The sequence below is a fragment of the Caretta caretta genome, chromosome 28 (assembly GCF_965140235.1).
Source record: "Caretta caretta isolate rCarCar2 chromosome 28, rCarCar1.hap1, whole genome shotgun sequence".
Lineage (NCBI taxonomy): Eukaryota > Metazoa > Chordata > Testudines > Cheloniidae > Caretta > Caretta caretta.
Window position 1 is genome coordinate 4,977,853 of NC_134233.1, and position 27,958 is coordinate 5,005,810.

The 27,958-nt window shown below is 60.7% G+C and overlaps 1 protein-coding gene across 1 annotated transcript; it reads left to right on the forward strand.

Annotated features, from left to right (window-relative positions):
* The first annotated feature begins 242 nt into the window (after positions 1–242).
* Positions 243–26,728, forward strand: LOC142070221 (syntaxin-binding protein 2-like). The gene is given in 20 exon segments (XM_075123768.1): positions 243–321; positions 924–989; positions 7,513–7,562; positions 8,520–8,601; positions 9,201–9,277; positions 10,241–10,319; positions 11,053–11,156; positions 12,296–12,444; positions 12,998–13,082; positions 18,796–18,971; positions 19,070–19,110; positions 19,815–19,845; positions 19,996–20,164; positions 20,622–20,738; positions 21,272–21,352; positions 21,689–21,827; positions 23,218–23,324; positions 23,705–23,730; positions 25,939–26,096; positions 26,633–26,728. Coding segments are annotated over 19 exon segments (1,788 nt in total). The 5' UTR covers positions 243–321; positions 924–952; the 3' UTR covers positions 26,713–26,728.
* The last annotated feature ends 1,230 nt before the right edge of the window (positions 26,729–27,958 follow it).

Sequence of the window (27,958 nt, forward strand, 5' to 3'; positions counted from 1 at the left end):
CAAGATGGCGTCTGAACGGCCATCTTGTGACCGCCATCTTGTTGTTTACGGTGATCGTGGCCCAGTCATAACTGGATCCAACCGGCTTTTCCCGCCATTGGCAGCTCCCAGGACAATTTTACCTCAGACTGTTTCCACCCCGGCTGGGGCTGTACCGTGTTTTCCCGCCGCTCCGTGCAGGAAGGGCCGGGACTGGCTGAGCAGTGGTACAGTCCCTTCCCTCCGGCCCTCCCCGCCCCCGGCAGCGCTGAAGGACGCCATTCCCGACGGGGCGAGACGGGCAGAGGCCGTTCGCTCCATTCGACCTGCCCCTGTTCCTGGGTGCAACACGGGGCCTGGCTGAGGGGGGCTGGGTGGAGGGGGGGCGAGGGGCCTGGCTGATGGGGGGAGGCTGGGGGGAGGGGGGACTTGCAGCTCAGTGGGGGGCCCTGACTGGAGTGGGCTGAGGCCCCACTACCCCAACCCAGTCCTCGCTTTAACCCTGCCCGAGGCCCCCGCCTCCCTCTGCGCCCCACGTGACCAGGTGGGGGTTCAGTGGGGACCTGCGTGGCCCTGTCACTGGTCGCCTGCCCATTGGTGCCCAGGCCCAGCCCTCGCAGCGCCAGAAGTGGGGGGCTGCGGCGTTCGGCCGTCTTCAGCCTTGCAGACATCGACCCGCCAGCACCCCAGTTGCTTTACACTGAAATCAGTCACTGGGGGGGGCTGGGCCCGTCCATCAGTGACACTGGGGGGGGCTGGGCCCGTCCACCAGTGACTGATTTCAGCGTCGCTAGGGGCTGTGGCCCAGTGTCACAGACACTCCCCAGAGCATGGCAGGGAGAGGCCAGGGCGTGCCCAAGGTCAGGAGCAGAGCCGGGGCAGAACCCAGGAGTCCTGACTCCAGCCCCACCCCGCACACAGCTGAGTCCCACTTCTACCCATAGGGCTCGAGGGGACGTGGCAAGAGGCAGAAATGGCCCCGTCCGGGGTGAAGGCGGTGGTGCGCAAGAGTGAGTGCGGAGCCGGGGGGTCTGAGTGCGGAGCCGGTTGGGGGCCGGTTGCGGAGCCGGTTGGAGTCCGCTCAGGCGGGGCTCCTGGGGAAGCCAGAGGGTCCTGCACCCCAACTTCGCAGTCAGACGTGACTCTCAGCCAGCCAGTAAAACAGAAGGTTTATTAGACGACAGGAACATGGTCTAAAACAGAGCTTGCAGGTGCAGAGAACGGGACCCCTCAGCTGGGTCCATTTTGGGGGGCAGTGAGCCAGACAACCACGTCTGCACTTCACTCCATGTCCCAGCCAGCCCCAAACTGAAAACCCCTCCAGCCCCTCCTCCTCTGGGCTTTGTTCCTTTCCCGGGCCAGGTGGTCACCTGATTCCTTTGTTCTCCAACCCTTCAGCTCTCACCTTGCAGGGGGGGAAGGGCCCAGGCCATCAGTTGCCAGGAAACAGGGTGTCGGCCATTCTCTGTGTCCAGATCCCTGCACACACCTGCCCTCTAGGGCTCTGCAATGATCATACACCCTTACCCCACCACCTAGATACTTAAGAACTGCATAGGGGAAACTGAGGCACCCCCACACTATTCAGAGGAAACATTAAGAACAGGCCCACTTCGTCACATCTCTCCCCCCTTCGAGATCGAACTGAGCGGGGTCACTTTACCCGGTGACCTGGGGAAGTTTGAAGCCACCAATGTTCCCATGGATGCCCCAGCATCTCTCCCGTTCCTTGGTAGGAGTTACACCAGGCCCTTCCAGTTTCACGCCCTCCCTTAGGTCGGGGGTGGTCGATAGCACTAGCAGGCTGCATGTGGGAAGGTTTCTGCAGCCCATGCCCTTTGGCCACCCCAAAACCCCAGGGGGTCAAACTGGGATTGGGTTTTCTCCCAGAGCTCCAGTCTGGAGGGCTGCAATTCGGGCTCTCTTGGTTAAGGGCCCCCATCTTGACCTGGGCCACATACTGTTCACTTACAGAACTAGCATGGAGACATCCCTTTCCCAACAACCTTGTCTCCCCAACAAGCTGGCCAAACACAGCCACTTGGTTATAGGACGGTATACCTTTCTTAATAGCTTTCACTCCATCTGAGACCTTCTCAAAGCTCTCCACACTGGATCTTTCAACAGGAAAGTCAGTGGATCCATTCACAACAGAAAATTTCTGGCTGTTAGGAACTGAAACTTTCTTGATTAAATCACTTTCACACCCTTCAGTGGCAGTAAACTGCTTGCAAAGACTCCATGAGGATTCCTTTCCCGAGGGCTTTTCTATGCAACAATTCACCCCCTCCCAGAAATTCTGCTCTTACCCTCTTTACCTAGGGCTTGCTCTAGGGGAACACTTTCCTGAGCAACTACAGACTCTTTCTGGGTCTCCCTTACATCCAGAATCACCTCTGGCCCATCAGGCGGATTCCTACACAATCCCCTTTCATGCAAACTTACAGACTTCCTAGATAAAAGGTTAGAAGCATTCTCCTTCCCTTTGCCACACACAAGTTCAGGAATCTTTTCCTTCTTGCTACAGGTTTCCACACCCTCAGTAGGTTCCACAATCACATCACCTTCCTGCTCTCCTTGTGCCCTGGCTAGGATCTCACCCTGATTAGACAGAGTTGCTACACCCTTTCCAACAACACACTAGCAACAGGCAAAATACAAGCACCAGAATTGTCTGGTCTCGGGGATTTTACATAGACCCTAACTGGATGCGACCTAGTTACAGGGCCATTCTCCCGAGCAGACAGAAACTTAGGACCCTTCCCTTCCTGGGCTTTAGCTGAATCCAGAACCAGCTCTGAGACAACTGCATGACCCTCAACCATCACAGGCTGAAAGGCCCCTTCTGTCTGCTCCACAGACCAAGAAGAGCCGGACACACTTTCTCCTTTACCAGACACACAGGTTGGGATCCCATTCCCTTTGTCCCAGCACACAAGGCTGGTCACAGACAACTGCTTGGAGATCAGGGTAGCTCCCTCCATAGGCAAGTCAATACCCCTGACAGAGAGACCCATTTCCTTCACTGTCCCAATTCTCCACCCAGCTAACAGGTAAGGTCCAGGGACTCTCATCTTCCACTCTCCTCGCCTTCCCACCCTGCTGACTGGACACAGCCATCAGCTCACAAGGCTGCCTAGGCTCATCCAAACTTCCCTTACCAAGCACCTTGCCACTCCCCACAGATCCCCTGCCCTGCCTGTGTCTCCCCCCACTCAGCTGGGGTCTCAGCTCCCACTGTGCTCAGCACTGCCCTTGCTGTCCCAGTGGGGGCAGGCCACTGCTTTCCTCACTGCATCAGAGCCAGCGAGAGTCCCCAGTCTGGTGTGCAAGGGGGCAGGGAGCATCTCTCTGTCCCACCGAGTCCCAGGGGTCTGGTTACAGGCAGGCAGGTAGCCTGAGCCTAGTGGCTCCTCCCTGCTGCCAGCCAGGTCATCTGCATTTTCACTGACCATTTCCCTCTCCACCGATTGGTTCCCTGGATTCAAATTCAAACCCTCGGCAGTTACAGGAGCAGGGCCTGGATCCTGTCCCAAAGAGACACAGTCACCCCACAACAGGGTCTCGCAGCTGGTGTCCTGGGGCACCCCAACGGCCAGCCAGCCCCACCCCTCCTGGGTCTGCACAGGGATCTGGGCCATAGGCAGGGCGAGGGGCTTCGTCCCTGGGACCCTCACCCAGCTCACACAGGCCCTCAGCCTCTGAGGCTGCACCACCCAGGGTCTGACACCAGTTCTCTCTGTCCCAGGATCTCGCCACCCCAGGAATGTCTCCCCATTGACCATCCCCTTCCGCTCCCACTGGGGGTCCGAGGGGCCTGACCCCAGGGAACTCCACACAGACATATAGGTTGGGGTCAGGAGTGGGAGCCTGTCCACCTCCCCACCCATCTGGCTGATGGAGTCTGTGGCCTTGGGACCCAGCAAGGGAGCTAGACACCGGGGTTTTCCGCAGGGTCCCCCTGGTTCAGATCTCCAGCCTGCTCAAAGGCAGTGAGGTGGGCATCCACACACCCCCCCCTTAACTAGGGGCAGCAATTTAGTCTCGAGGTTCCCTGCGGAACTGGCCCCCCGGGATCTATCCCCACTCACCCCGGGGAGGTCCCCTCGGCCTCTCCGCCCCACCACCGCCAGTTCATCCTGCTGCTGCTTCTGCAGCTCTTTCTCGGGCTCTCGCTGTCTCCCACGGTCCTCTTGCTCTCTCAGACTCCGCTCCAATCCCGTCCGTCTCGATCCCCCGATGGGGAACCCGATCGTGAAGACCCCCGTCTGGTCGGGGACAGGAGTCTTGGCGATGCCTGGCTCCCGCTCCAGCTGCTCCCAGATCCTGCTATAGCCCCAGTTGGGGTCAGGAATCTGTTCCTTAGAGCGATCATCCTCCTCCAGCTGCACGATTAACTCTGCTTTGGTGAACTTTCCAACGCTCAACCCTCTCTTTCTGCACAGGGTTACAATGTCCTTCTTAAGGAGACGGTGACAGGCCATCACTCCGCTCCTCCCAAGTTGTTGTGGACTCACAGGCCCGCTCCCCACGGTTTCCAGGGAGAACCCCTAGTGTGCCAGCCCTTCTCGAGGTCACCACCTCTTTGCCAGGGTCGAGCTGCAGACTCCTCCGCCCCTTGGACTGCTCGCTGCAGTCCCCAGGGGAACCCTGTTACTGCACAATCCTTCTCGCTGGTCACACACTCCCAGGGGTTAACCGCCCCCCGAAACCGCTCCTCTCTGAGCCTTCAGCAGGCCTGGTCCTCGGCAATCCCCCTTCGTGTTACTACTCCCCAGTCACTTACTGCAGGAAGCACCATCCACGGGGTGCAGTACATCCCACCGCTGCCACCAGTTGTCACGGAGTCCCTGGGCGATGCTCTGGAACTGCTCCCCATGAAGCCAGTCAGGACTCTGGGGCAGTCGCCTTTCTGTGAGCAGCCTGTCTTCAGGACACGCAGCTCACACAGCTTCCACCTTCCTGGGTCTGACCTCGGAGCATTCAGCATCCTCTGCCCCTCCGTGCGCTTCCCACAGCGAGTCCGCTCAGGCGGGGCTCCTGGGGAAGCCAGAGGGTCCTGCACCCCAACTTCGCAGTCAGACGTGACTCTCAGCCAGCCAGTAAAACAGAAGGTTTATTAGACGACAGGAACATGGTCTAAAACAGAGCTTGCAGGTGCAGAGAACGGGACCCCTCAGCTGGGTCCATTTTGGGGGGCAGTGAGCCAGACAACCACGTCTGCACTTCACTCCATGTCCCAGCCAGCCCCAAACTGAAAACCCCTCCAGCCCCTCCTCCTCTGGGCTTTGTTCCTTTCCCGGGCCAGGTGGTCACCTGATTCCTTTGTTCTCCAACCCTTCAGCTCTCACCTTGCAGGGGGGGAAGGGCCCAGGCCATCAGTTGCCAGGAAACAGGGTGTCGGCCATTCTCTGTGTCCAGACCCCTGCACACACCTGCCCTCTAGGGCTCTGCAATGATCATACACCCTTACCCCACCACCTAGATACTTAAGAACTGCATAGGGGAAACTGAGGCACCCCCACACTATTCAGAGGAAACATTAAGAACAGGCCCACTTCGTCACAGGCCCCAACACAGAGCTGGCGTAGGCTATAGCTGTAATGTAGGAGAGAGCAAGTTAAAGCCTTACACTTCAGAAGCCCAACCCACTTCTGTTACTTCAGAAGCCCAGATCCACTGCTGAATCTCCAGCCCAGGCTGCAGTGGACGGGGCCTGTGGCTAAATCCAGACCACAGACCTGGGGTTTAAAAGACTCTTGGAAAGTGGATTCAGTTCTGATGTTCCATGGTTGCCCCCAGAACTGGGACAGAGCAAAAGTGGCCCACAGTTCAGGACGGCCGGTGGTGCTAATAACCCTTAGCTCTTCTCTTAGCTTTTCCTCACTAAATCGCACAATTAGGAGGGCCTGACATGTGACTTTTGAACACTTGGGGTGGGCCATACTGCCCTGGTTCAAGAGGGGTCTCTGAACAGGAATAGCAGGGGGCTGCGGGTCAGGAGTGAGGGGCATCTGCAGAGCCGTGGCAGGGTGGGGGGGAACCCAGGACTGGAATAGCTGCGGGTCAGGAGTGAGGAGCACCGGCGGAGCTGGGAGTGGGTGGTAGCCCAAGGCTGCGATAGCAGGGGGCTGCGGACAGGAGTGAGGGGCACTGGCAGAGCTGGGAATCGGGGGGGAGCAAAGGGCTGGAATAGCAGAAGGCTGCGGACAAGAGTGAGGGGCATCTGCAGAGCCGTGAGGCGGGGAACCCAGGACTGCAATAGCTGCGGGTCAGGAGTGAGGCAGAGCTGGTGGGGGACAGACCAGAGCTGGCATAGCAGAGGGCTGTGGACAGGAGTGAGGGGCACTGGCAGAGCTGGGAATGGGGGGGAGGAAAGGGCTGGGATTGCAGGGGCTCCAGTCAGTAGTGAGGGGCACTGGCAGAGCTGGTGGGGGGAGCCCAGGGCTGGCGTGGGGAGCTGGAACTGCAGTTCAGGGTCAAAATGTCTGGGCGGAGTTGCGTGGAGAAAGCAGGTTCATGTCTGCCTTCACCATGTCTGGATCCAGGCTGTGCTGCCGGCCCCTTACCTTGCACTCGAGCCCCACGTGCCCCAGTGAATGGGGCGTCCGCATGCCGCAGGTGTAAAGGAACTGCAGGAAAGCAGCAGCGAGGCCAGCGCGTCCTGGTGCAGAATAGCCCCTGGAGCCTCATTAGGACCGAGCAGCCAAGTCCTGATGGGCTAGAGGTGGGGTAGGGAGAGGCATTGCTTGAGTTATGGTGGAAACATAGTGTGTTGGGCAGTGCACTCACGCACACCAGCTACCAGGAGTGGGAGTGAGAGCACAGGTCAGGGTCGTGGGGCTATTGCCCTACGGGGCCAGCCAGAATCAGGTGCTTCGTAGGGGTAAAACAAACAGATGTATTATGGTAGCACCCAGGAGCCCCAGTCATGGACCAAGGCCCCATTTTGCAAGGTGTTGTACATTATTCATTAGGTGTATTACGGTAGTGCCCAGGAGCGCCAGTCATGGGTCAGGGTACCATTATGCTGGGCACAACAAAAAGATGGTGCTTGGCCCAAAGAGCTGACTATCTAATTGCTTAGCTGGGCCGTGGAAGGTGCCCAGGAGACAGGCCGGCAGTTCTCTGAGCGGGGCATGCCTTGGAGGGGTTCTATGTGCAGGACTCAGGATTTGAAGTCTTTGTTGTGTTGTTGTCCCCCACACACTGTAGAGGGTCCCTGGATCCCCTCCAGTCAAGAGGTGCTGGGCAGGATCTGTTCTCTTGCTGCACGGGGCCAGATCCTTAGTTCAGCTGTGCTTGTATCCAGCCTGGCAGAAAGGAAGGGGGATCAGACCCATGGCCCATCTAGCCTGTCACCCCACCACGATCGCCGACTGGGGGCTCGGCTAGGAGCACATCGCTAGCTGGCCTGAAAGCAGCCTCTGAGCCACTTCCCCGAGGGGTCCTTCCACCAGCCAGTGGGTCCTGGCTCAGGCACAGCCGTCCCATCCGAGCCCCACCACTGATCCTCATCTCTTTCACTCGCAGAGATCCTCAGCGTTGTCCTTCACAGCGTGAAGAAGGAAAGAGAATGGAAGGTAAGCAGGCCGAACCTGTTGCCCTGGTGTCCCCCTGGGGATATGCTGTATCCATATATCATGCTCCTCCCCCTCCAGCCTCTTGAGATTCATTAGGAACCTGAGCTTTTCCAGGCTGGATCAGATCCCTGCTCTGTCTAGCCCATCATCCGTCCCCAGCTAGGCTTGGGTATGTCTGCCTTCCCACTGCACTGGATCAGACCCAGCTTGTCCAGCTAGCCCCATATCTCCCCCCCACACACACACCGGATCAGACCACTGGGACCAGTGAATCAGCCTGGGTGGGAGGAGGAGCAGGAGAGTGCCAAGCATGGGGGCAGTATGCACCATTGGGCAGGCAGGTGATTGAGCCCCCGGCATGGACTGGGCTGGGGGATGTGGAGCAGCGGGTTAGGCCGGTGCGGCAGAGGGAGCATTCGGCACGGCAGGAAGGTGGTGGAGATGTTGGGCCAATGGCCTACAGGGCTTTCCTAGGGGAACACGGAGACTCCCCTCGTTCCATTTCTCTGTGCCCTGATCCTGGTTCTGTCCGAGGGCTGGGGAGCGGATATCTGGTGGATCGGAGCAGGGGACTGGGAGCTAGGACTCCTGTTCTGTCCCTGCCTCTTGCACTCACCCTGTCACCTGGGCGAAGAGGCTGATCTCCTCCCGTCTAGGAGGATGGAACCATTCTGAATGGCCGGGTGTCCCAGGTTTGTCTCCTACATCTCGTACCAGCCACTCTGCTCGGAGCCGCTCTCCCTGTAGCTCCTCACGCAGTCCTTAGCACGGTCAGCTCAGCAAAGTGCAGGATTGGTACCGGCCCTGCTGCTCTGCTGTGAAAGGGCTGTGGAAGGGCTCTGCCATTAGCAGTCGCTCTGCTCCCTTGGCTGTGCCGTGGATGATGATGGTGGGCAGCTGGGCTCAGGGCAGTGACTAGTTCATCCGAAGTGGAGCGCTCCCCTCTCGCTACCCCAGGTGCTGATCATGGACCACCCCAGCACGCGCATCCTCTCATCATGCTGTACGATGTCCGACATCGTAGACGAAGGCATCACACGTGAGTGGCCCCTCCCTCCCGACTGCTCCCCCCGCCAGGGCTCCCCTCCCCATTGGATACAACTCACAGTCAGGGAGTTGACTTGTCTACATTCACATTTGCATCTAGTTTCCCCGCTTTGCAGCCCCCTAGACGCCCTCCTTGCTATGGGTACCTTCCCAGCCAGGTCTAGTTCCCTTAGCCTGGCACTTTCAGCCCGTGGAGCCTCTTCACCGCTTTTCTCAGACTCCCGCTAACTCCTCGCTGCTCCTCCCCAATGCTGTGGGCAGGGTCCTGGCTGGGGAGGGCGAATGCTGGCTCTCTGCTTTAGGGTGGAGGAGCCCTTGGGGTTGAGGGGCACAGAGCTGAGCCAGCACTCTAGCGGGGTGCCCCCAGCACAGTACAGAGGGCCATTCCTTCCCTGCTCCATACTGTGGCAGCATCGCAGCCCACGGCCCCACATCGAAGCGGCTGCTGCATTGTCGCCTCTGGAACGCCCCGGCCTGCTGCCAGCGAACATCACTGTGCCCTTGGCTTCCCCTCCCCACATCCTGGTGGAGAGCGGCTGGGGTGGGTGGCTAGGACACACTGACCCGCGCCCAGTGTCTGCTCTCTCCTAGTTGTGGAAGATATTAACAAGTGCCGGGAGCCAATCCCCAGCCTGGAGGCCGTCTACCTGCTCAGCCCAGTGGAGGAGGTAGGAGCTCGGGCCTGGGGCAACTGGATGGGGAGCAGGGAAGACCCCGGGACAGCTCCTAGTGCTGCCTGGAGGTGGCGCTGTCCGGGGGGATGCGCAGCACAACGTCAGGATGGGAATGGGGCCAGTCAGGGCTCCCCAAGAGGCTGCTTCCCCAGAGCTGGGCTTCATGTTCTTTGCCACGTGAGGCACAGACTGTCCCCCAGACCTCTCCGCAGTGCAGTCCTGTGGGGGTTGGATGGGCAGATGCAGCAGGTGGAGAGAGGCGACCTCAGCTGAGACTCAAAGCAAAGGAGACTCGCTGAGGCAGAGGCTCAGGGAGCAGGGGCTGTTGGGGAGGAGGCTCCTGCATCTGCAGCAGCGAGGTGAGTGGAGGGAGACCAGGGGCAGGGGGCGCTGGCAGAGCAGGGTGAAGCCCAGAACCCACAGGGGCTGCCCGTGGAGGGAGCGCTGTAGGAGAGGACTGCGAGCTGGGGCTTGGGACAGGGCAGCCAGGTTCTCACCTGTCACAATGACCGGTCGAGGGGTCTGAACAGGTTCCAAACACCCTGCCAGGCTAGCTGGCGTGGCGAAGCTGCAGGTGCCCAGCATGGCGCCTGGGAAGGGAGGGGGCCCTGATGGTAGTTGCCTGGGATTGCTGCTTGGCCGGCTGTTCGCTGGACACTGCTCAGAGCCCACTTAGTTCAGCAGCAAGGCAATGCCAGGCCTCATCTGTGGCCGGGCATGGACACTTCTGTGCCAGCAAGAGATGTGGCTGGGCCCTCAGGATGTCCCGGGCACATGGGCACAAGCCCTGCTCCAGGCAGGGAGGGAGCCCAGAGCCAGGGGGGTGAAAACCAGCCCACCTCCCGATGGCATCATGCTAGGCCCTGAGTCCCCAGGGCCTGGGCATGGGCTGGGCCATTTGAGCAGCAGGGAGGGGCCTCGGCAGGTGCTGACAACCCCCCTCTCTCCGCTTTGCAGTCGGTGCAGGCTTTGATCAATGACTTCCAGGGCACCCCCACCTTCAACTACAAGGCAGCTCACGTCTTCTTCCTCAGCCGTGAGTATTGGGGGTCGGGGGATCCCCCAGCTGGGAGCCTGGACAGCGGCACACTGGAGCCTGTGGGTGGGGGGTCTCTCTCTGCCGGCAGGCCAGTGCGCAGCACCCTGATTATGCTCTGCCCTCCTGCAGGGGGATGCAGCCCCAGCAGGCCAGACTGAATGACCCCACCTATCCCTTCCCCCCCCTTCTCCCCCACGGGCCTGCCTCCAGCCAGCACGGCTCACAGACACCTGCAGCGTGTGCCCAGAAAGGCGGCCTCTTGCTACCATTCCCAGCATGCATTGCTCCATCAGTCCCAACTCGGTGGGGGGATGGGACACCACCAGAATACCCAGTGTGTCAGGGTCATATCTGCTTCTCCCCATTACAGCGGCAGGGGGAACCCAAGTCCCCTTCCTCCTTGTGCATCATCCTGAGTTGTACACTCCGGTCACTCAGCCCTGCGGGCGGGCTGAGGGCAGGGTGTGAGACAGGGGCTGCATCGGAGAGATTGTGGCTCCCCCTCGCTGCTGATGCTGCAGAAGGCGAGAACCCGGCATGACTCTGGTTCGGGGGGGCTGGACTCATCGTTGATGCTGTGTGGCCCTGCTGGCTTGCCCAGGTTCCCCACAAGCGTGCAGCACTACTGCCCCTGCTGTGCCCGTCCTGGCCCCGTCCGTGGGGGCTGGCGCTGTGCTGGGGGTCCTGAGCCCTGTGCCTGTCACTCCCACCCACTGCCTTTGCCTTGCAGCCTGTCCTGAGCCTCTGTTCAAGGAGCTGAGGAAGTCACGGATCACCAAGGTCATCAAAACCCTCAAGGAGATCAACATGGCCTTCCTGCCCTATGAGAGCCAGGTGAGGGGTGGCCGGGCTTTGGAGGAGCAGGTCCGCGGGGCAGATGGTGACGTACGACACCACACCCTTATTGTTTCATGTGGTTTGGCGGGGGAACCTTTCCCTTCTAGGGCCCCGGGTTTGACGCCAGCACAGGACAGCAGGAACTAGCTGGCTGCTCACACCCTGTGAGAGGTGGAATCGCTGGCTTGCACCTGGTGGGGATGGTAGATGTATGGGGGAGGAGGGCCCTGCCTCCCTGGCTTTACCAGCTCTTACTGATGGTTTATACTAGGCCTGCAAGACAGCCCGATACTCCACACGCCTGCCCTTTACCCAACCACCCCATCCCCTCCTTGTGTCATCAGTGGATTTCCCCCCTCCTGCCCCTGAGGGGCAGGACTGTGGTGTCAGCCCCATTGCATTGATGGGGAAACTGAGGCACAGAGAGACATGAGCCTGGGCTACACACAAAAGCTTTGTTGGTATGGGTTTGTTACAGGGACATGAGAGAAAAAATCCCCCCTGTAACTGATGCAGCTGTGGTGGCAGGGCCCCTGGGTAGATGCCGTTACGCTGGCAAAGCAGTCCTTTCGCCACTCTAGCTGTATCTGGGGTACCGGTGCCAGCTGTGCCAAGAGAAGCTTTGGCTGGTATAAGCTGAGTGTCCGTCAGGAGGCTTTGCTGGCTCACCCGTCCCGTTGCGCCAGCAAACCCTTCATGGGCCGATACTGTTTATTGGTGTCCAAGCACGTTTGTCCCAATGGCTCGTTCTGTTTGGCCAGTGAAATAAGCGACAGCGGCAGACGTGCCTTGATGCTGGGTTTGCCCGTGGCTATGCTGGGGCTTTCGCCAGACTAGAAGCGTCGCCAAGCCCCCTCCCCCAACATTGAGGGCACCTGGGGGTCTGCAGCCAAGTAAGGACCTGAAGCTGGGGCATCTTCATCCCAGGCTGGTGCATGAATCTCTGGCTCGCTATCCCTCTACCACAACAGGAGTGGCACTGGCAAAGGGATCTCTCCCTCACTAGGGGCTCGCTACAGCTCCACCAGGCTGGCCTGATCCAACAGCGCATCTTAGGGGCGCGGTATGGGACACAGCTGGCCTGGCTGCAAGCAGTTGGCACCGGGGGCTGATCTCTGCTCTCCCCCGTCCCCAAGGTGTACTCCCTGGACAAGCCAAAGACCTTCCACAACTGGTTCAGCCCCTACCGCTTTTTCGAAAAGAACAAGCAGCTGGAGATGCTGGCAGAGCAGATTGCCACATTGTGTGAAACCCTGGAGGAGTATCCAGCCATCCGCTACAGGAAGTGAAAAGAAAAGGAGTACTTGTGGCACCTTAGAGACTAACCAATTAACTAATAACTAATAACAAATAACTAAAAAATCCATTACAATCTACATACCACACAGACTATGCTGACAGCTTGTGCCTCACGCTCTAAATTGGTTAGTCTCTAAGGTGCCACAAGTACTCCTTTTCTTTTTGCGAATACAGACTAACACGGCTGTTCCTCTGAAACCTACAGGAAGTGAGTGTGCCCAGGGGAAGGGGTACCCAGCTATCCCCTATAGGAAGTGAATGTGCCATGGGGAAGTACCCAACCATCCTGTTCAGGAAGTGAGCGTGCCCAGAAGGAGAAGGGTACCTGGCCATCCGCTACAGGAAGTGAGTGTGCCCAGGGGGAGGGGTACCAGCTATCCCCTATAGGAAGTGAGTGAGCCATGGAGAAGTACCCAGCCATCCTTTACAGGAAGTGAGTGTGCCCAAAGGGCGAGGGTACCTGGTTACCTCCTACAGGAAGTGCGTGTGCCCCTCGAGGAGGAGCTGTTTCTGACCCACAGGGTTTGTCTTTGCTGCAGGGACCATGAAGATAACTTCCACTTGGCGCACGCTGTGCTGGCCAAACTCAAGGCGTTCAAGGCATACGAGCCCAGCATGGGAGAGGTGAGCAAGCTGTGTCGGCCACACCCTTGCCATGGGACAGAGCCACGGGGGAGCACATGAGAAGTAGAAGGAAGGAGGAGTGATTTAGAACCTGCTCGGAGATCCTGGCAGGCGGAGGGGTGGGGTCTAGAGACCCTTGGAGATCCTGAGGGGTTGGCAGAACAATAGCATTCCCTGTGTGGCTGGACTAATGGCCCCAGCCCTTCTCTAACACTGGCTGTGGGCAGATCTCAAAGTGCTCTACAAAGGCTAGTGTCCTTATCCCCTCTGTATAGATGGGGAAACCGAGGCACCAACTGGGGAAGTGTGTGCCCAGCACAATCTCTCTGTTTATAAACAGGGCAGTTCGGTCAGAGAACTAAGCTTCGCACACAGAGCCTCTTCCACACCTGGACACTCCTGTCTGTGTGTGCTCCTACACCCATCACCATGGTATCAGAATCTCACTAATGAATTCAGCCTCCCAGGGGAGGCAGGGTGGCCTGTGTTACAGATGGGAAACTGAGGCATACAGGGAGTCTGCCAGAGCAGGAATAGAACCCAGCTCTCCCGAGCCTTAGCCACAAGTCAGCCCTGGCCTGTGGGCTTCCCCTAGCTCCTGCCATCCCCATCCCACCCCCAGCAGAGGGGAGCTACAAACCCACCCTGCCCTGGATTCTCACACGGGAAACCCAGTAGCTCCTACCCCCCTAGGAGAAGCAAAGTGATGTAAAATCCAAGGCCTGCCCAGATCTCTCCCTCCTGTTGCCTCTGCTCTTGCTTCCAGCCTTTGCTGAGCTGCTGGGAGACTGTGCACCTGTGACCAACTGGGAATGTTTGTAATATCTTTTATGAATCTGATGTGTGCCTCAGTTTCCCTATATATTTCCTGGCTTCTCTGGCAGGGGGTGAAGGGGAAGGATTCTCGGGGAAGGTAAGAGTCATGCCGGGGGTGGGGGGTGTCACCTCCCTGTCTTGGTGAAATGAAGAGAATCCAACACAGATCAGCCTGGGGGCCAGAAAGACCGTGCCGGCTCCAATGGCTCCTGGCTGGATGCTCCCAGCAGGGAATTGGAGCAGGGCCCCCAGCTCGAGAACACAGGGTTGGGAAGGTTTGAGCTGGGGGATGAGTGCGGGAAGCTGGGAGCTCTCGCCTGAGAACTGACCAAGGTCAGGCCGAGGCCTGGTCTACACGAGGCAATTGGGTCGGTGCCACTGCGTTGCTTGGGGGTATGGGAAAGGCGGAGTCACTGAAGCGGAGCAGCTGAAGTGGTTTACATGTAGACAGGCCTTGAGTGAGAGACCCGGAGCTGAAAACAGGTTTCTCTGCAGCTCGGCCAGGCTCTGGGCTGACCAGAATGGCCTCTTGCTTTAACCTTCAGTGGGCTGGGCTGCCCAGGCTGGGGTCCAGGTGCCTAAGAAACCCGACTGTTCTGGTCTCCAAAGCCACCCAGCCCGCAGTCCCGGCACCCTGGGGCCTTGTCTGCACTAGTCCCTCTTGCCTTGATGTTTCCCAGCTGCCAGCCCTGAGGGGTAGCTGGGACAGGCAGTGCTGTGGCACCCACCAGTGCACTAACCACCCCTCTGCTCTGGGCAGGGTGGGGTGACCCGGTGGTTACGCCAGCCCCCATCTGCACTCGGGGATCCCTCCAGCAGAGCCGAACTGGCAAAGGGTGTGAGCAGAGTCCCGTGGGGGGTGGGGGCGGGGGCTGAGCCTAGCAACCCATCCAGGCTGGGTAGGGCTAGAGGGGAATGATGGTGCCAGCTCTGGGTTCATGTCCCTGCTCTGCCACAGACTCCCTGTGTGACCTTGGGTGAGTCACCCAGCCCCTCTGGGCCTCCATCCCCCTCTGCAATGGGGTGACAGCCCTGCCCAGCCCCACGTGCATGGGGGGGCAGGATGCAGCAATGATAGTGCAACAGTGGTGGGGGCCAGATACTCCTCCAAGAGAGGCGCTCCCCCGTCAGCCTCAACCCATTTACCCAGAGGCTATGGAGACCTGCCAGGCGGATGGGCGGTGGCCGGTCGGACGTTCTGCTCCCGAGCGTGGCTGAAAATCGGGCCACATACTGAGGTGGGACAGTTGGGATAGCATCAGGGGCTGTACGTCCCCACCCCACCCACCCCTGACTGTCTGTGCTACCCAGCAAAGAGCAGACGCAGCCCCCCCCCCTTGCCGAGGTGCTCCTGGGTGGGCTTGGGTTCCACTGGGGCTGCTGGAGCCGGTTTCAGAGCCCTCTGCCATGTGAGCGCAGGGCTCGTCTCGTATCGCCACCTGCTGCGCAAAGAGGGCAGTGCATGCTGATCAGGCAGGAAGCGGGGGCTGGGCCAGCCCCCCCATGATGTGGGTCTGAGATGCTGACCATTGGAGTGGTCTCTGTCCCACTGGATGCTGGGGGGCCTGTGACGAAGTGGGACTGTTCTTAATGTTTCCTCTGAATAGTGTGGGGGTGCCTCAGTTTCCCCTAGGCAGTTCTTAAGTATCTAGGGGGTGGAGTAAGGGTGTATGATCATTGCAGAGCCCTAGAGGGCATGTGTGTGCAGGGGTCTGGACACAGAGAATGGCCGACACCCTGTTTCCTGGCAACTGATGGCCTGGGCCCTTTCCCCCCTGCAAGGTGAGAGCTGAAGGGTTGGAGAACAAAGGAATCAGGTGACCACCTGGCCCGGGAAAGGAACAAAGCCTAGAGGAGGAGGGGCTGGAGGGGGTTTTCAGTTTGGGGCTGGCTGGGACATGGAGTGAAGTGCAGACGTGGTTGTCTGGCTCACTGCCCCCCAAAATGGACCCAGCTGAGGGGTCCCGTTCTCTGCACCTGCAAGCTCTGTTTTAGACCATGTTCCTGTCGTCTAATAAACCTTCTGTTTTACTGGCTGGCTGAGAGTCACATCTGACTGCGAAGTTGGGGTGCAGGACCCTCTGGCTTCCCCAGGAGCCCTGCCTGAGCGAACTCGCTGTGGGAAGCGCACGGAGGGGCAGAGGATGCTGAATGCTCCGAGGTCAGACCCAGGAAGGTGGAAGCTGTGTGAGCTGCGTGTCCTGAAGACAGGCTGCTCACAGAAAGGCGACTTCCCCAGAGTCCTGACTGGCTTCATGGGGAGCAGTTCCAGAGCATCGCCCAGGGACTCCGTGACAACTGGTGTCAGCGGTGGGATGTACTGCACCCCGTGGATGGTGCTTCCTGCAGTAAGTGACTGGGGAGCAGTAACACGAAGGGGGATTGCCGAGGACCAGGCCTGCTGAAGGCTCAGAGAGGAGCGGTTTCGGGGGGCGGTTAACCCCTGGGAATGTGTGACCAGCGAGAAGGACTCTGCAGTAACAGGGTTCCCCTGGGGATTGCAGCGAGCAGTCCAAGGGGCGGAGGAGTCCGCAGCTCGACCCTGGCAAAGAGGTGGTGACCTCGAGAAGGGCTGGCACACTAGGGGTTCTCCCTGGAAACCGTGGGGAGCTGAGAACACACGGGCCTGTGAGTCCACAACAACTTGGGAGGAGCGGAGTGATGGCCTGTCACCGTCTCCTTAAGAAGGACATTGTAACCCTGTGCAAAAAGAGAGGGTTGAGCGTTGGAAAGTTCACCAAAGCAGAGTTAATCGTGCAGCTGGAGGAGGATGACCGCTCTAAGGAACAGATTCCTGACCCCAACTGGGGCTATAGCAGTATCTGGTAGCAGCTGGAGTGGTAGCCAGGCATTGCCAAGACTCCTGTCCCCGACCAGACGAGGGTCTTCACGATCGGGTTCCGCATCAGGGGATCGAGACGGACGGGATTGGAGCTGAGTCCGAGAGAGCAAGAGGACCCTGGGAGACAGCGAGAGCCCGAGAAAGAGCTGCAGAAGCAGCAGCAGGATGAACTGGCGGTGGGGGAGCGGAGAGGCCTAGGGGACCTCCCCGGGGTGAGTGGGGATAGATCCCGGGGGGCCAGTTCCGCAGGGAACCTCGAGACTAAATTGCTGCCCCTGGTTAAGGAGGGGGTGTGTGTGGATGCCCACCTCACTGCCTTTTAACAGGCTGGCGATTTGAACCAAGGGGACCCTGCGGAAAAGCCCCGGTGTCTAGCTCCCTTGCTGGGTCCCAAGGCCATAGACTCCGTCAGCCAGATGGTTGGGGATGTGGACAGGCTCCCACTCCTGACCCCAACCTATATGTCTGTGTGGAGTTTCCTGGGGCCAGGCCCCTCGGACCTCCAGTGGGAGTAGAAGGTGATGGTCAATGGGGAGACATTCTTGGGGTGGCCAAAGGGCATGGGCTGCATAAACCTTCCCACATGCGGCCTGCGAGTGCTATCGACCACCCCTGACCTAAGGGAGGGTGTGAAACTGGAAGGGCCTGGTGTAACTCCTACCAAGGAATGGGAGAGATGCTGGGGCATCCATGGGAACGTTGGTGGCTTCGAACTTCCCCAGGTCACCGGCTAAAGTGACCCCGCTCAGTTCGATCTCGAAGGGGGGAGAGATGTGACGAAGTGGGACTGTTCTTAATGTTTCCTCTGAATAGTGTGGGGGTGCCTCAGTTTCCCCTAGGCAGTTCTTAAGTATCTAGGGGGTGGAGTAAGGGTGTATGATCATTGCAGAGCCCTAGAGGGCATGTGTGTGCAGGAGTCTGGACACAGAGAATGGCCAACACCCTGCTTCCTGGCAACTGATGGCCTGGGCCCTTTCCCCCCTGCAAGGTGAGAGCTGAAGGGTTGGAGAACAAAGGAATCAGGTGACCACCTGGCCCGGGAAAGGAACAAAGCCCAGAGGAGGAGGGGCTGGAGGGGGTTTTCAGTTTGGGGCTGGCTGGGACATGGAGTGAAGTGCAGACGTGGTTGTCTGGCTCACTGCCCCCCAAAATGGACCCAGCTGAGGGGTCCCGTTCTCTGCACCTGCAAGCTCTGTTTTAGACCATGTTCCTGTCGTCTAATAAACCTTCTGTTTTACTGGCTGGCTGAGAGTCACGTCTGACTGCGAAGTTGGGGTGCAGGACCCTCTGGCTTCCCCAGGAGCCCCGCCTGAGCGGACTCGCTGTGGGAAGCGCACGGAGGGGCAGAGGATGCTGAATGCTCCGAGGTCAGACCCAGGAAGGTGGAAGCTGTGTGAGCTGCGTGTCCTGAAGACAGGCTGCTCACAGAAAGGCGACTGCCCCAGAATCCTGACTGGCTTCATGGGGAGCAGTTCCAGAGCATCGCCCAGGGACTCCGTGACAATGGGGGGCCACACAGGCTGGGACTGGGGAGCTAGAGCTTCATATGGGGTCCCAGCTCAGATGCAAGGTGGGGCTTAGGGATAATGTCCTGTCGTCCCCCTCTGGGACCTTGTATCAAAGAGTCTCTGGGCCTGGTGTTGGTTCATGATAGACTAGCCAGGCCCTTCTGGTGTAGTTCCCCCCGTCCCCACACAGCATATGGAGCAGGGGGCAGTCAGGGAGCTGCCTTGTAAGGGGCATGCTCCCGTTGGTGGAGAGGCACGAGCAGAGAGCATGCTTGGGGGAGGGGGGCATTGCTATTTGCATGAGGGGCAGGTAGCCCGTCCCTGCAGGGGGCGTTGCAGTGCAGCTGGTCAGGGCAGGACCCCAGGGCACGTCCCAGCTAGCTTGGGGGTGTCTCTTGGCTTCCCCCTGGGGTTGGGGGCTGGGCCACAGAGAGGGTGGGTAGTGAAGTTTCAGGCCACCAGGGCCCATTGGATTGTGCCGTGTAAGCCAGGCCAGGAACCCTCTGCCAGAGCAGGAGGTGACGGGTTTCTCTCTCCTTTGCCCCAGGGCCCCGACAAAGCCCGTTCTCAGCTGCTGATCGTGGACCGGAGCTTCGACCTGGTGTCCCCACTGCTGCACGAGCTCACCTACCAGGCCATGGCCTACGACCTGCTCAGCATCGAGAAAGACACCTACAAGTAGGGCCTGGCTGCCAGCAGGGGGCGCCCCGCACCCCTCCTCAGGCGGGCTGGGGGGGATGTGGCCCAGGCACCTGCACTGCTCCGCAGCCCCCACGCTTGGGCGAGGGGTGCCGCAGCCTGACCCCATCTCCCCCCTGCAGGTACGAGACGATGGGCATCAGCGACTCGCTGACGTCTCCAAGTGAGCGCGCTCGGCCCTGCCCCCTGACGCACCCCTCCATGCCCCGCCCATCCACTGGACATACCCCCCCGTGCCCCACCCAGGGCCAGGACCCATCACCCCCCCGGACACACCACTCGGTGCCCCACCCAATGCCAGGACACCCCTGGACACACCCCTCTGTGCCCTGCCTAGTTCCGGGTCTTGCTACTCCCCCCCACCTTCGGCACACCTCTCCCCTCCCCACCCAATGCTGGGACCCCCTACCCCCACTTTGGCACAGCCCTCCCCTCCCCGCCCGCTGCCAGGACTCCCCCCTTGGACACACCTCTCCCACCCAGTGCCAGGACAGCCCACCCCGTTGACACACCCCTCCCCCTCTTTTCCAGTGCCGGGACTTCCCCCATCCTCCCCTTCAGACACACCCCTCCCCTTTCCTTCCCACCCAGTGCTGGAACCCCACTACCCCTTGGATACACTCCTCTCCCACCCAGTGCAGGGACACCCACCCCCCGCAACACAGCCCTCTCCTGCGCAGTGCCAGGGCCCCCCTCCCCCTCCCACCCAGTGCTGGAGCTTGTCCCTCAGACATACTCCTCTCTGAGTGCTGAGACCCCCTGGACCCAGCCCCTCTCCCCAAAGGACCCCTGAGCGCTCCCTTCCAGAGCCACTGTCCACATCTCCTCTTGGGGATCCCCCTGGACACTGTCTTCCCCCGATTCCAGGGTCTCCCCATGCACCTTACAGCTCCCTTGAGTGAGTCCCTCACCGACCTCCTGCTGGGCCTGCCGCTGCCCCCAGGCCCCCCCAGCAGGGCGCCAGGAGCCCCCAGAGGTGCACTGAACTCTGCCTTGGGGTAACTTAGGAAGAGGGCCTCCCCCAGCCTGTCTGAGGCTCTTGAGGCAGAGAACCCTGGTGCCTGTGGGGCGGGGGCTCCATCCCCTGTAGCATAGGACAGGGTACCCCCTACCTCCAAGGCAGTGCCTGGCTCCGTCCTGACCCCTCTCCCTGCTGCAGGAAGGTGACGGAGCTGCTGCGCACCTTCTATGAGAGCAAGAGGCTGACCACGGACAAGGTGCGGCAGGGGTTGGGGGGAGCGATTGGGGAGTTCAGGCCGGAGGGACAGGGGGACCCATCCCACTGCCACTGATGGGGAGGGGAGGCTTCCCTGCTGCCCCAGGAGGGGTTGGCGGGGGTGGGGGGGCTGTCCCATTGCTCCCAGGGTTTGCCTGTAAAGGGCTTAGAGGTGTATGTGGAGTCCCCTGCCCCCCAGCCAGAGCTCTGGAGCTCCCCACAGTGGGGGAGGGCAGAGGCCCATGGGGCGGGGTCAGACAGCAGGATCGGGACCGTGCAGGGAGAGCTGCAGGGAGCCAACGCTGGCATCTCCCTGGCCCGCTGCTGCTTTACACCTTGAGGGGCGCTCGGGTTGCGGGGCTCCCGTCTCGTTCCAGCTGGCCTGGAAAGGGCAGGTCTAACCTAAGCCGCAGCCACGCATGGCCTGAGTGACCCGCCCTGCTGCCTCTGCCCTGCAGGGGGCTCCAAGCGCTGGGAGCAGCCGGGATATCACCACCGCCTCCCTCCAGGCCAACATCGAGGACCTGTCCCAGATCCTGAAGAAGATGCCCCAGTATCAGAAGGAGCTGAACAGGGTAACGGGGCTGGGCTTTTAGTGGGCAGGGGGCAGGCCATTCAGTGGGGCTGATGGGAGGGGCAGGGTGCTCTTGTGGGGCTGGTGAGGGCCAGTAGGGACTCTCCTGGGGGGCAGGGCACTCTGTGGCACTCCGCTTTACTGCCTGATGAGAGCTGCTGACCTGTCCCGTTGGGCAGAGCCATTTTCCCCCCAGGTGCTGTGTGGCACCATGGGCAGCAGCCTGCCTGTCAGTGCCCAGAGCTGCCACGTTAGCCCCACCAAGGGCAGCCCTTGGGTAAAGCCCGTGCCTTGCTGCTGCAGCTCTCGGGAGAGGGCCTTGGTGGGCTTCCAAACCAGCCTATTGGAGCCACTCCTGGTGCCACTGAGCCATGTGCCAACAGAAAGCTCCTGGCCACTGGCACAGGTACCCCGACACCTGCTGATCTCCAAGCCCCCAACCTCGTGGTGACTAACAGAGAAGCCGTGGGTGCAGGTGCTCTGGACCAGCAGTGATACGGTAAACTCCCCCTGTGCCCCGGTCTCTTCCCGCAGTACTCCACGCATCTGAACCTGGCCGAGCACTGCATGCAGCACTTCAAAGGAAGAGTGGAGAAGCTGTGCAGCTTGGAGCAGGTGGGTCTGTGGGCAGAGCCTGGCTTGGGGCAGAGTCTGGCTCATGGACTCAGCCCGGAGAGAGGGGTCTCAGAGCCGCAGGCTCGCTGGAGCCAGGGTCAGCCCCTCCATGCAGCACCAGGGGTGCAGAAAGAGGACATGGGGCTCGGGTTACTCCCTGGGGGCCAGTTGCTCACCCCAGAGGGAGCTGACCCCAGGGAGGAGGGGGCCCTGGCACGGGGTAGGCGAGCTGTGGGTCAGGGGGCCGTCACATCTCCCATCCTGCTGCGTGGGCGGGAGGAAGCAGAGTGGCCTGACCTGGGCCTTGTGTGTGTGCCCCCTTCCCCCTGCCCCCAGGACCTGGCTATGGGGACGGACGTGGACGGGAAGAAGATCAAGGACCCCATGAAGATCATCTTGCCTGTCCTGCTGGACCCCAGCGTGCAGGCCTACGACAAGATCCGCATCATCCTGATCTACATCTTCCTGAAGAATGGTAATGCCACAGGCCTGCAGGGGGAGCACTGCGGGGCCTGCTGCTGCAGGGGGGTGCTCCTGGAGGTGGGGCCCAGGCCTGTGGGGCTGGTGGGGAATAGCACTGCTCAGACTGGCAAGCCCTCCTGCTATGCAGGGCGCCCCCCGGCTAGCCGCTTCCCAGGGTCTGTGTCCAGCCCGGCTTTACAGCCCTGTCTTCCCTCTGCCCACCTCTCGGTGCCTGCAAGCCTGCCAGTGCGCCACGCCCATGCTCCGATCTGGGGTCAGATCTGGGGTCAGATCTGGTGGCCTTTGCTCCCTGCTACTGCCTTCCGAGCAGTGTCCGCCCTCCATGCTCCCCCAAGCCCGTTCTCTGCAGGGAGGGAGGGAGGATGGAGACACACACCCAGAGCAGCCCCCCAGCCCGTTCTCTGCAGGGAGGGGGGATGGAGAGACACACACCTGGAGCAGTCCCCCGGCCCATTCTCTGCAGGGAGGGGGGACTTCCCTCCCTTCCTGCAGGCTGTTCAGATACCATGTTGTGTCTCTGAGCCTCCTGCAACCAGTCCCCTGCCCACCCCTTGTGTCATCCCTGCAGCAGCTCCCTGCTTCTTGCTGCATCCAGCCCCTTCCCCAAACTCACCATGGCCTGGGGAACCTCCCTGACCCTGACACTTGGCACAGTCCCTCTTCCCCCATCGGTTCCTATCCCATGCTGGCTCGGTGGGGCAGGGCCCTGCTCCGGGGCCCTTCCTGTAGCCCTGCTCAGGCACTGCCCCTGTGCCCATTGCTCAGGCCAGGGTGCCCTCATGGGGCTCCTCTGGCTGCCTGGCTGCCCAGTGTCCTGGCCAGGGGGTGCTGTGGAGTTGCCAGGCCTCCCCGTCTGCACTAAGCAGCAGTAAATGGTTTGGGGGGGCAGGGGTGGGGCACGTTGCCCTCCCTCCAGCTCAAGGCCTCACAGCCTTTAAGAGCCAGGCCTCGGCTCTGACTCTGCACCTGACTGGCCGCAGAAGGGGGAGCCCAGATCAGGGGGATGGGGGCTCCCATTGCACTGCCAGGGGGAACTAGAGAGACCCCTGACCCCAGCGCCCGAGAGAACCTGTTGAGGGAGGAGCAGCAAGAACCTAAATTCGATCATTAACTGTGTGGGGTCCAGTGGGTTAGAGCGGATGGTGCTGGGAGCCAGGACTCCTGGGTTCTATCCTCAGCTCTGGGAGGGCAGTGGGGTCTAGTGGGTTAGAGGGGGGCTGAGAGCCAGGACTCCTGGGTTTACCCCCAGCTCTGAGAGGGGTGGGAAGAGCAGGATCTCAGGATTTGATCAGGGAACTAGGACTCCTGGGGCCACGGACTCGTGTGCCTGGGCTGTGGGTGCGTCCCGGGGTGCTAGCACTGACCTGTCTCTCCCCGTGAAGGTGTGGACAAGGAGAACCTCACCAAGCTGATCCAGCATGCCAACATCCAGCAGCAGAGAGACATCATCAACAACTTGCAGTTCCTGGGCATCTCTCTCACGCCTGGGGTAAGGGACTGGGGCCAGGGGCCAGCAGCTGTACCCATGCCAGGGGGCAGATCTGTGCTGCACAGGGGAGCCCAGGCCATCCTGGAGGTGCCCCTCTATGGCAGTGACCTACTCCCAGCACAGAGGTGGCCTCTGTCCCTGTACAGTGGGGTGACGCCCTCCCCATAGGAGGGTGACCCCCGAGTTACTCCCCATCTGGGGTGACTTCTTCTGCCCCGGCAGAGGATACTGGAAGTCAGGACCTCAGATCACCAGCTAGCTGGAGCTGGTGACCACTGCTTGGGGTGGCCATGCGGCGAATGGGGGGAAGCAGCTCTGTTCTCCCATCAGTCTCTCTCCCCTCCTCTCCCTCTCTCTCTCTCTCTCTCTCTCTCGCTCAGGGATCCATTCTGTTCCAGGAGGGCACGTGATGAGACACCCCTTCCCCCAAGCCCCCACCCCCTCCACACTGCCCCCTTCTCCTCGAGACCCCGCCCCCTCCACGCTGCCCCTTCCCTGCGAGACCCCTTCCCCACCCTCGCTAGCTGCTGCCGGTGAGGATGCGGATACAGGTAAAAGGCGGCTTGTGGATCGCGGGCTGATGCACATCCACACTTTTGTATCTGTGCAGGGCTGTAGCCATGTGAGGGGCTCATCAGAGAGTCCTCTCCTGCTGCCGTCCTTAGGGGTCTTAAATCATAGACACGAGTGCAGGGGAGTTGTCTTACTCGGTGCTGAGATGCTGCCACCGCTGGGGTGGGCCATGGGCGGTTTATACAGCGGTCCCTCACCGGGGCTGAATTCTTCCTAAGGAGTGGCAGGCAGCTCTTAACAGCTGCCCAGCAGCGCTGCCCGAGAGTCTAGGGCAGGAGGTGATTAGTGTGTGGGGCTGGAAGTGCAGGGGATCCAGGCAGCACACTGTCATGACTGGCACTGGAATCTGAATGGCTGGCAGGGTCCTTGGCCTAACCTCCAGTGAGGAGCAGCTGTTTGACGCTCATCTAAAGGATGAACTCCTGCAGCACAGTCCTGGTCACGCCCCCTGCAGACCCCCGCCCCGCTTGCTCTCTGCAGTACAGCGCCCCCTAGCGCCGCACTGGGGCAGCACTGACTGCCAGGGGAGAGTGCCCCCTGCTGAGCCCTCCGCCTGCTCCCTGCAGTACAGCGCCCCCTAGCGCCGCACTGGGGTCATAGAGCACCCTCTGCTGACTCACTCGCACCCCCCAGCACCCAGTAGCTTTTCCCTGGAGGTCTCCTATCCAAGCACTGCCTGGGCCCAAACCTGCTTAGCTTGTGAGAGGTGACATGGTCACTCCATCCCCTAACCCTTGCAGGGGGCTGAGCCCCTCATCGCCCTGTCCTGTGGGGCACTCCTCAAGAGGGGCGGGGGGCACACTTAGTTGCCTTCAACCTACTGGCTTGGGGCTCCTCCAGGCCAAGAATTAACCCCCTGACCGGAGCTCCTGTCCCTGGCAGATCACAGGTGGGAGGCTCCCAGCCCCTTCTTCCAGTGTTGTGATGGTTCCTCCTGTGGGATTTTGGGGCAGGCAGTAGCGGTAGCCTCAATCCCACGCCTAATCCAATCAGGGTGCCCCCTCTCTGCGCCAGCCACAACTTGGCAGGCCTTAAGCTTCCCTGTACAAGTCAATGCAGCAGACTAATGTAAAAGCCCCTATTATGTGGCATTAGGATGTATCATATCCTGGGTCCCCTGCGTGCCTGGGACACACCTCATGGAGCAAGAGGCAGGGCCTGGATCTGCCCGCAGCAGGAAAGGGACACTGAGGGCAGCCCACTGCCTCTCCCCCCCCACCCCTCAAATGAGGGGCCCTGGATCTGGCTGCAGGAGGTCTCCGCCCTCCTCATAACGGTGGATGGGTGGGGAGTTCACAGCAGGGCACTGAGCAGCTGAGGGGGATGTGTGGAGATGGGGGGGCATCACTGGAGGAGTCAGCGTGTTCTTTGCTGGCTCCCCATGTCCCCCCCTGGAAAGAGGGCCCCAGGCTGCTCCCCCCAGGGACTGTCAATCATTCAGTGAGGAGCCGTACCAGCCCCTCCACCCCAATGGGGCCTGGCTTGGCCACCAGATCCGAGGTTCCTGCTGCTTGGCCCCTGCTGATCTGTCCTCCCCCCACCCCCCCACCCCCTGCCAGGACATCATTGAGGACAAACTGGACAAGAATCTGTGGCCCTTTTTGTCGGACCCGGTCCCTACCACCAGCTCCCAGGCTGCTGTCAGGTAAGGCTGAGCCTGGCTGGGCTGTGGGGGGCAGAGCCCTGACACACACACCCCAGAGTGTAGGAGCCTCTGTGCCTGGGAGTGTGTGGTCAGGACCCTGCCCTCTACGGGGGAGGGGATGTCCAAGAGCCTGGAACCCTCTTACCATGTCCCCCGCACCCCAGCAGTCCCTCAACACACCAGGGCCCAGGATGGAGGAAAGGGACTGGCCGAGCTTGAGACAGACCCCCAGCCCAGCGCAGGTGCCACCCTCCCCTACTCCCTCTTGCCTGCTTTGGGACTCCTGTCCCACTCCCTTGGGCAGGGCCTGCCCCGCAGCCTCCTCCAGGCCCTGCCCTTCCATCTGGCATTCCCTCAGCGAGCCCTGGTATCCACACGGCCCCTCTCTCCCCCCAGCACCCACTTTAGGCATTGGCAGAAGAACAAGCCAGCGGCCGAGTACCGGACGGGCCCGCGCCTCATCATTTACGTGCTGGGTGGGGTGTCCATGTCTGAGATGCGCTGTGCCTACGAAGTGACCCCGGCCATCAAGGGCAAGTGGGAGGTGGTGATCGGTGAGTGGGGCGAGTCCTGGGGGAAAGGGCGGCTGGAATGCCCAGGTCAGGGAGAGTTGGGACCCCCTGGGAGGGGGAGACCCTAGAACTGCCTGCCCAGCACCCACAGGGCTCCCATGCTACCCTCTGTCCTCCCACACCCAGGGGCCTGGGAACAGATGTGCTTGCCCCACATGGCCTGTATCTAGCCGCCTGATCTCCTGGCCTCTGTCTCCCCAGGCCTCTCATTGCCCAGGGACCATGTGTGGGGCCCCAGTCAGACACCCCCAGTAACTCCCATAGGGATATGGCTCACCCCCTGCACACACCCCTCGAAGACCCAAGGGTGAGGAACACTGTCAGCGCGTGGATTGTTGCCTGGCTGTGCAGGGTACAGCGGCACGAGGGGTGCGGTGCCAGGCCAAGGGGGATAGGAGACAGTCCCTCCCCTCCTGCACTAGAGCAGGGTCCAGCTGCAAGGATGGGGGTGATGGTGATGCCAGCCACATACCTGCCTCACTGTGCCCACCACTGCCAACCACCTCTCTCTCCCCCAGGTTCCAGTCACATCCTGACCCCCAAGCGCTTCCTGGATGACATCCAAACCCTCAACCAGCTGGACCCCGAGGAGGCCTAGAAGCAGCCCCCTCCCCCCAGAGACTCTGCCCCCCCCCCCAGTTTGCTGCCCCCAGCTCCACCTGCTCTTCTCAACAAGGCATCTTCCCCCCTACTCTTGGCTGCGGTGTCAGTTCTTGGGCGGGGGGAGGACCCCCAGGCTGCTTGGCTGTTCGGGCAGGGGGCAGGCCAGGCTTCCTCCCGTCTTTGCAAGTCTTTGCCTCCCGTTAACAGCAGCCGGGAGGGAGGGAGAAGCTAGGAATTGCACACCCGCCCCGCAAGGCAGGTCGGTCTTTCCCAGAGGCTTGGGGAGAGGCTCTGCTTTCACTTTGGCCCGTTCGCTCCATCTGACGCTGTTGTGGGCCGGATGTAAACCAAGCTGGCTGGGTTTCAGTCCAACGCTCATTGCAGGGCCTCTTGGAGAGGCACCAAGTCCCAGGGTTAAACAGGGCGCCCTGGGGCTCCCAGCTCCCTGCACAAACAGCAAAATCTCATACCCAGTGTGACGAAGGGGGACTGTTCTTAATGTTTCCTCTGAATAGTGCGTGGTTCCTCGGTTTCCCCTAGGCAGTTCTTAAGTATCTAGGTGGTGGGGTAAGGGTGTATGATCGTTGCAGATCCCTAGAGGGCAGGTGTGTGCAGGGGTCTGGACACAGAGAATGGCCGACACCCTGTTTCCTGGCAACTGATGGCCTGGGCCCTTCCCCCCTGCAAGGTGAGAGCTAAAGGGGTTGGAGAACAAAGGAATCAGGTGCCCTCCTGGCCGGGTAAAGGGACAAAGCCCAGAGGAGGAGGGGCTGGAGGGAGTTTCAGTCTGGGGCTGGCTGGGACATGGAGTGAAGGGCAGACGTGGTTGTCTGGCTCACTGCCCCCCAAAATGGACCCCCCAGCTGAAGGGTCCAGTTCTCTGCCCCTACCAGCTCTGTATTAGACCATGTTCCTGTCATCTAATAAACCTTCTGTTTTACTGCGAGAAGCAGCGCGGGGCGAGGGATGTGCTGGCCACGGCTTCCTGCAGCCCCCGTTGGCCTGCAGTGGGGAACCGCGGCCAGTGGGATCCGCGGTCGGCCAAACCTGCGGACGCGGCCGGTAAAGAAACTGGCCCGGCCCACCAGGGGGCTTACCCTGGGGGGCTGCGTGCCAAACGTTACCGACCCCGGTGCTACAGCAATCTCCCGTACAGCAATGGCTCTTACAAGACAGAGTAAGTTAGAACAACCCAGAGTCTAAAGCTCAGGTGTATTTGAGGATCTGGGCCAGTACTTGGC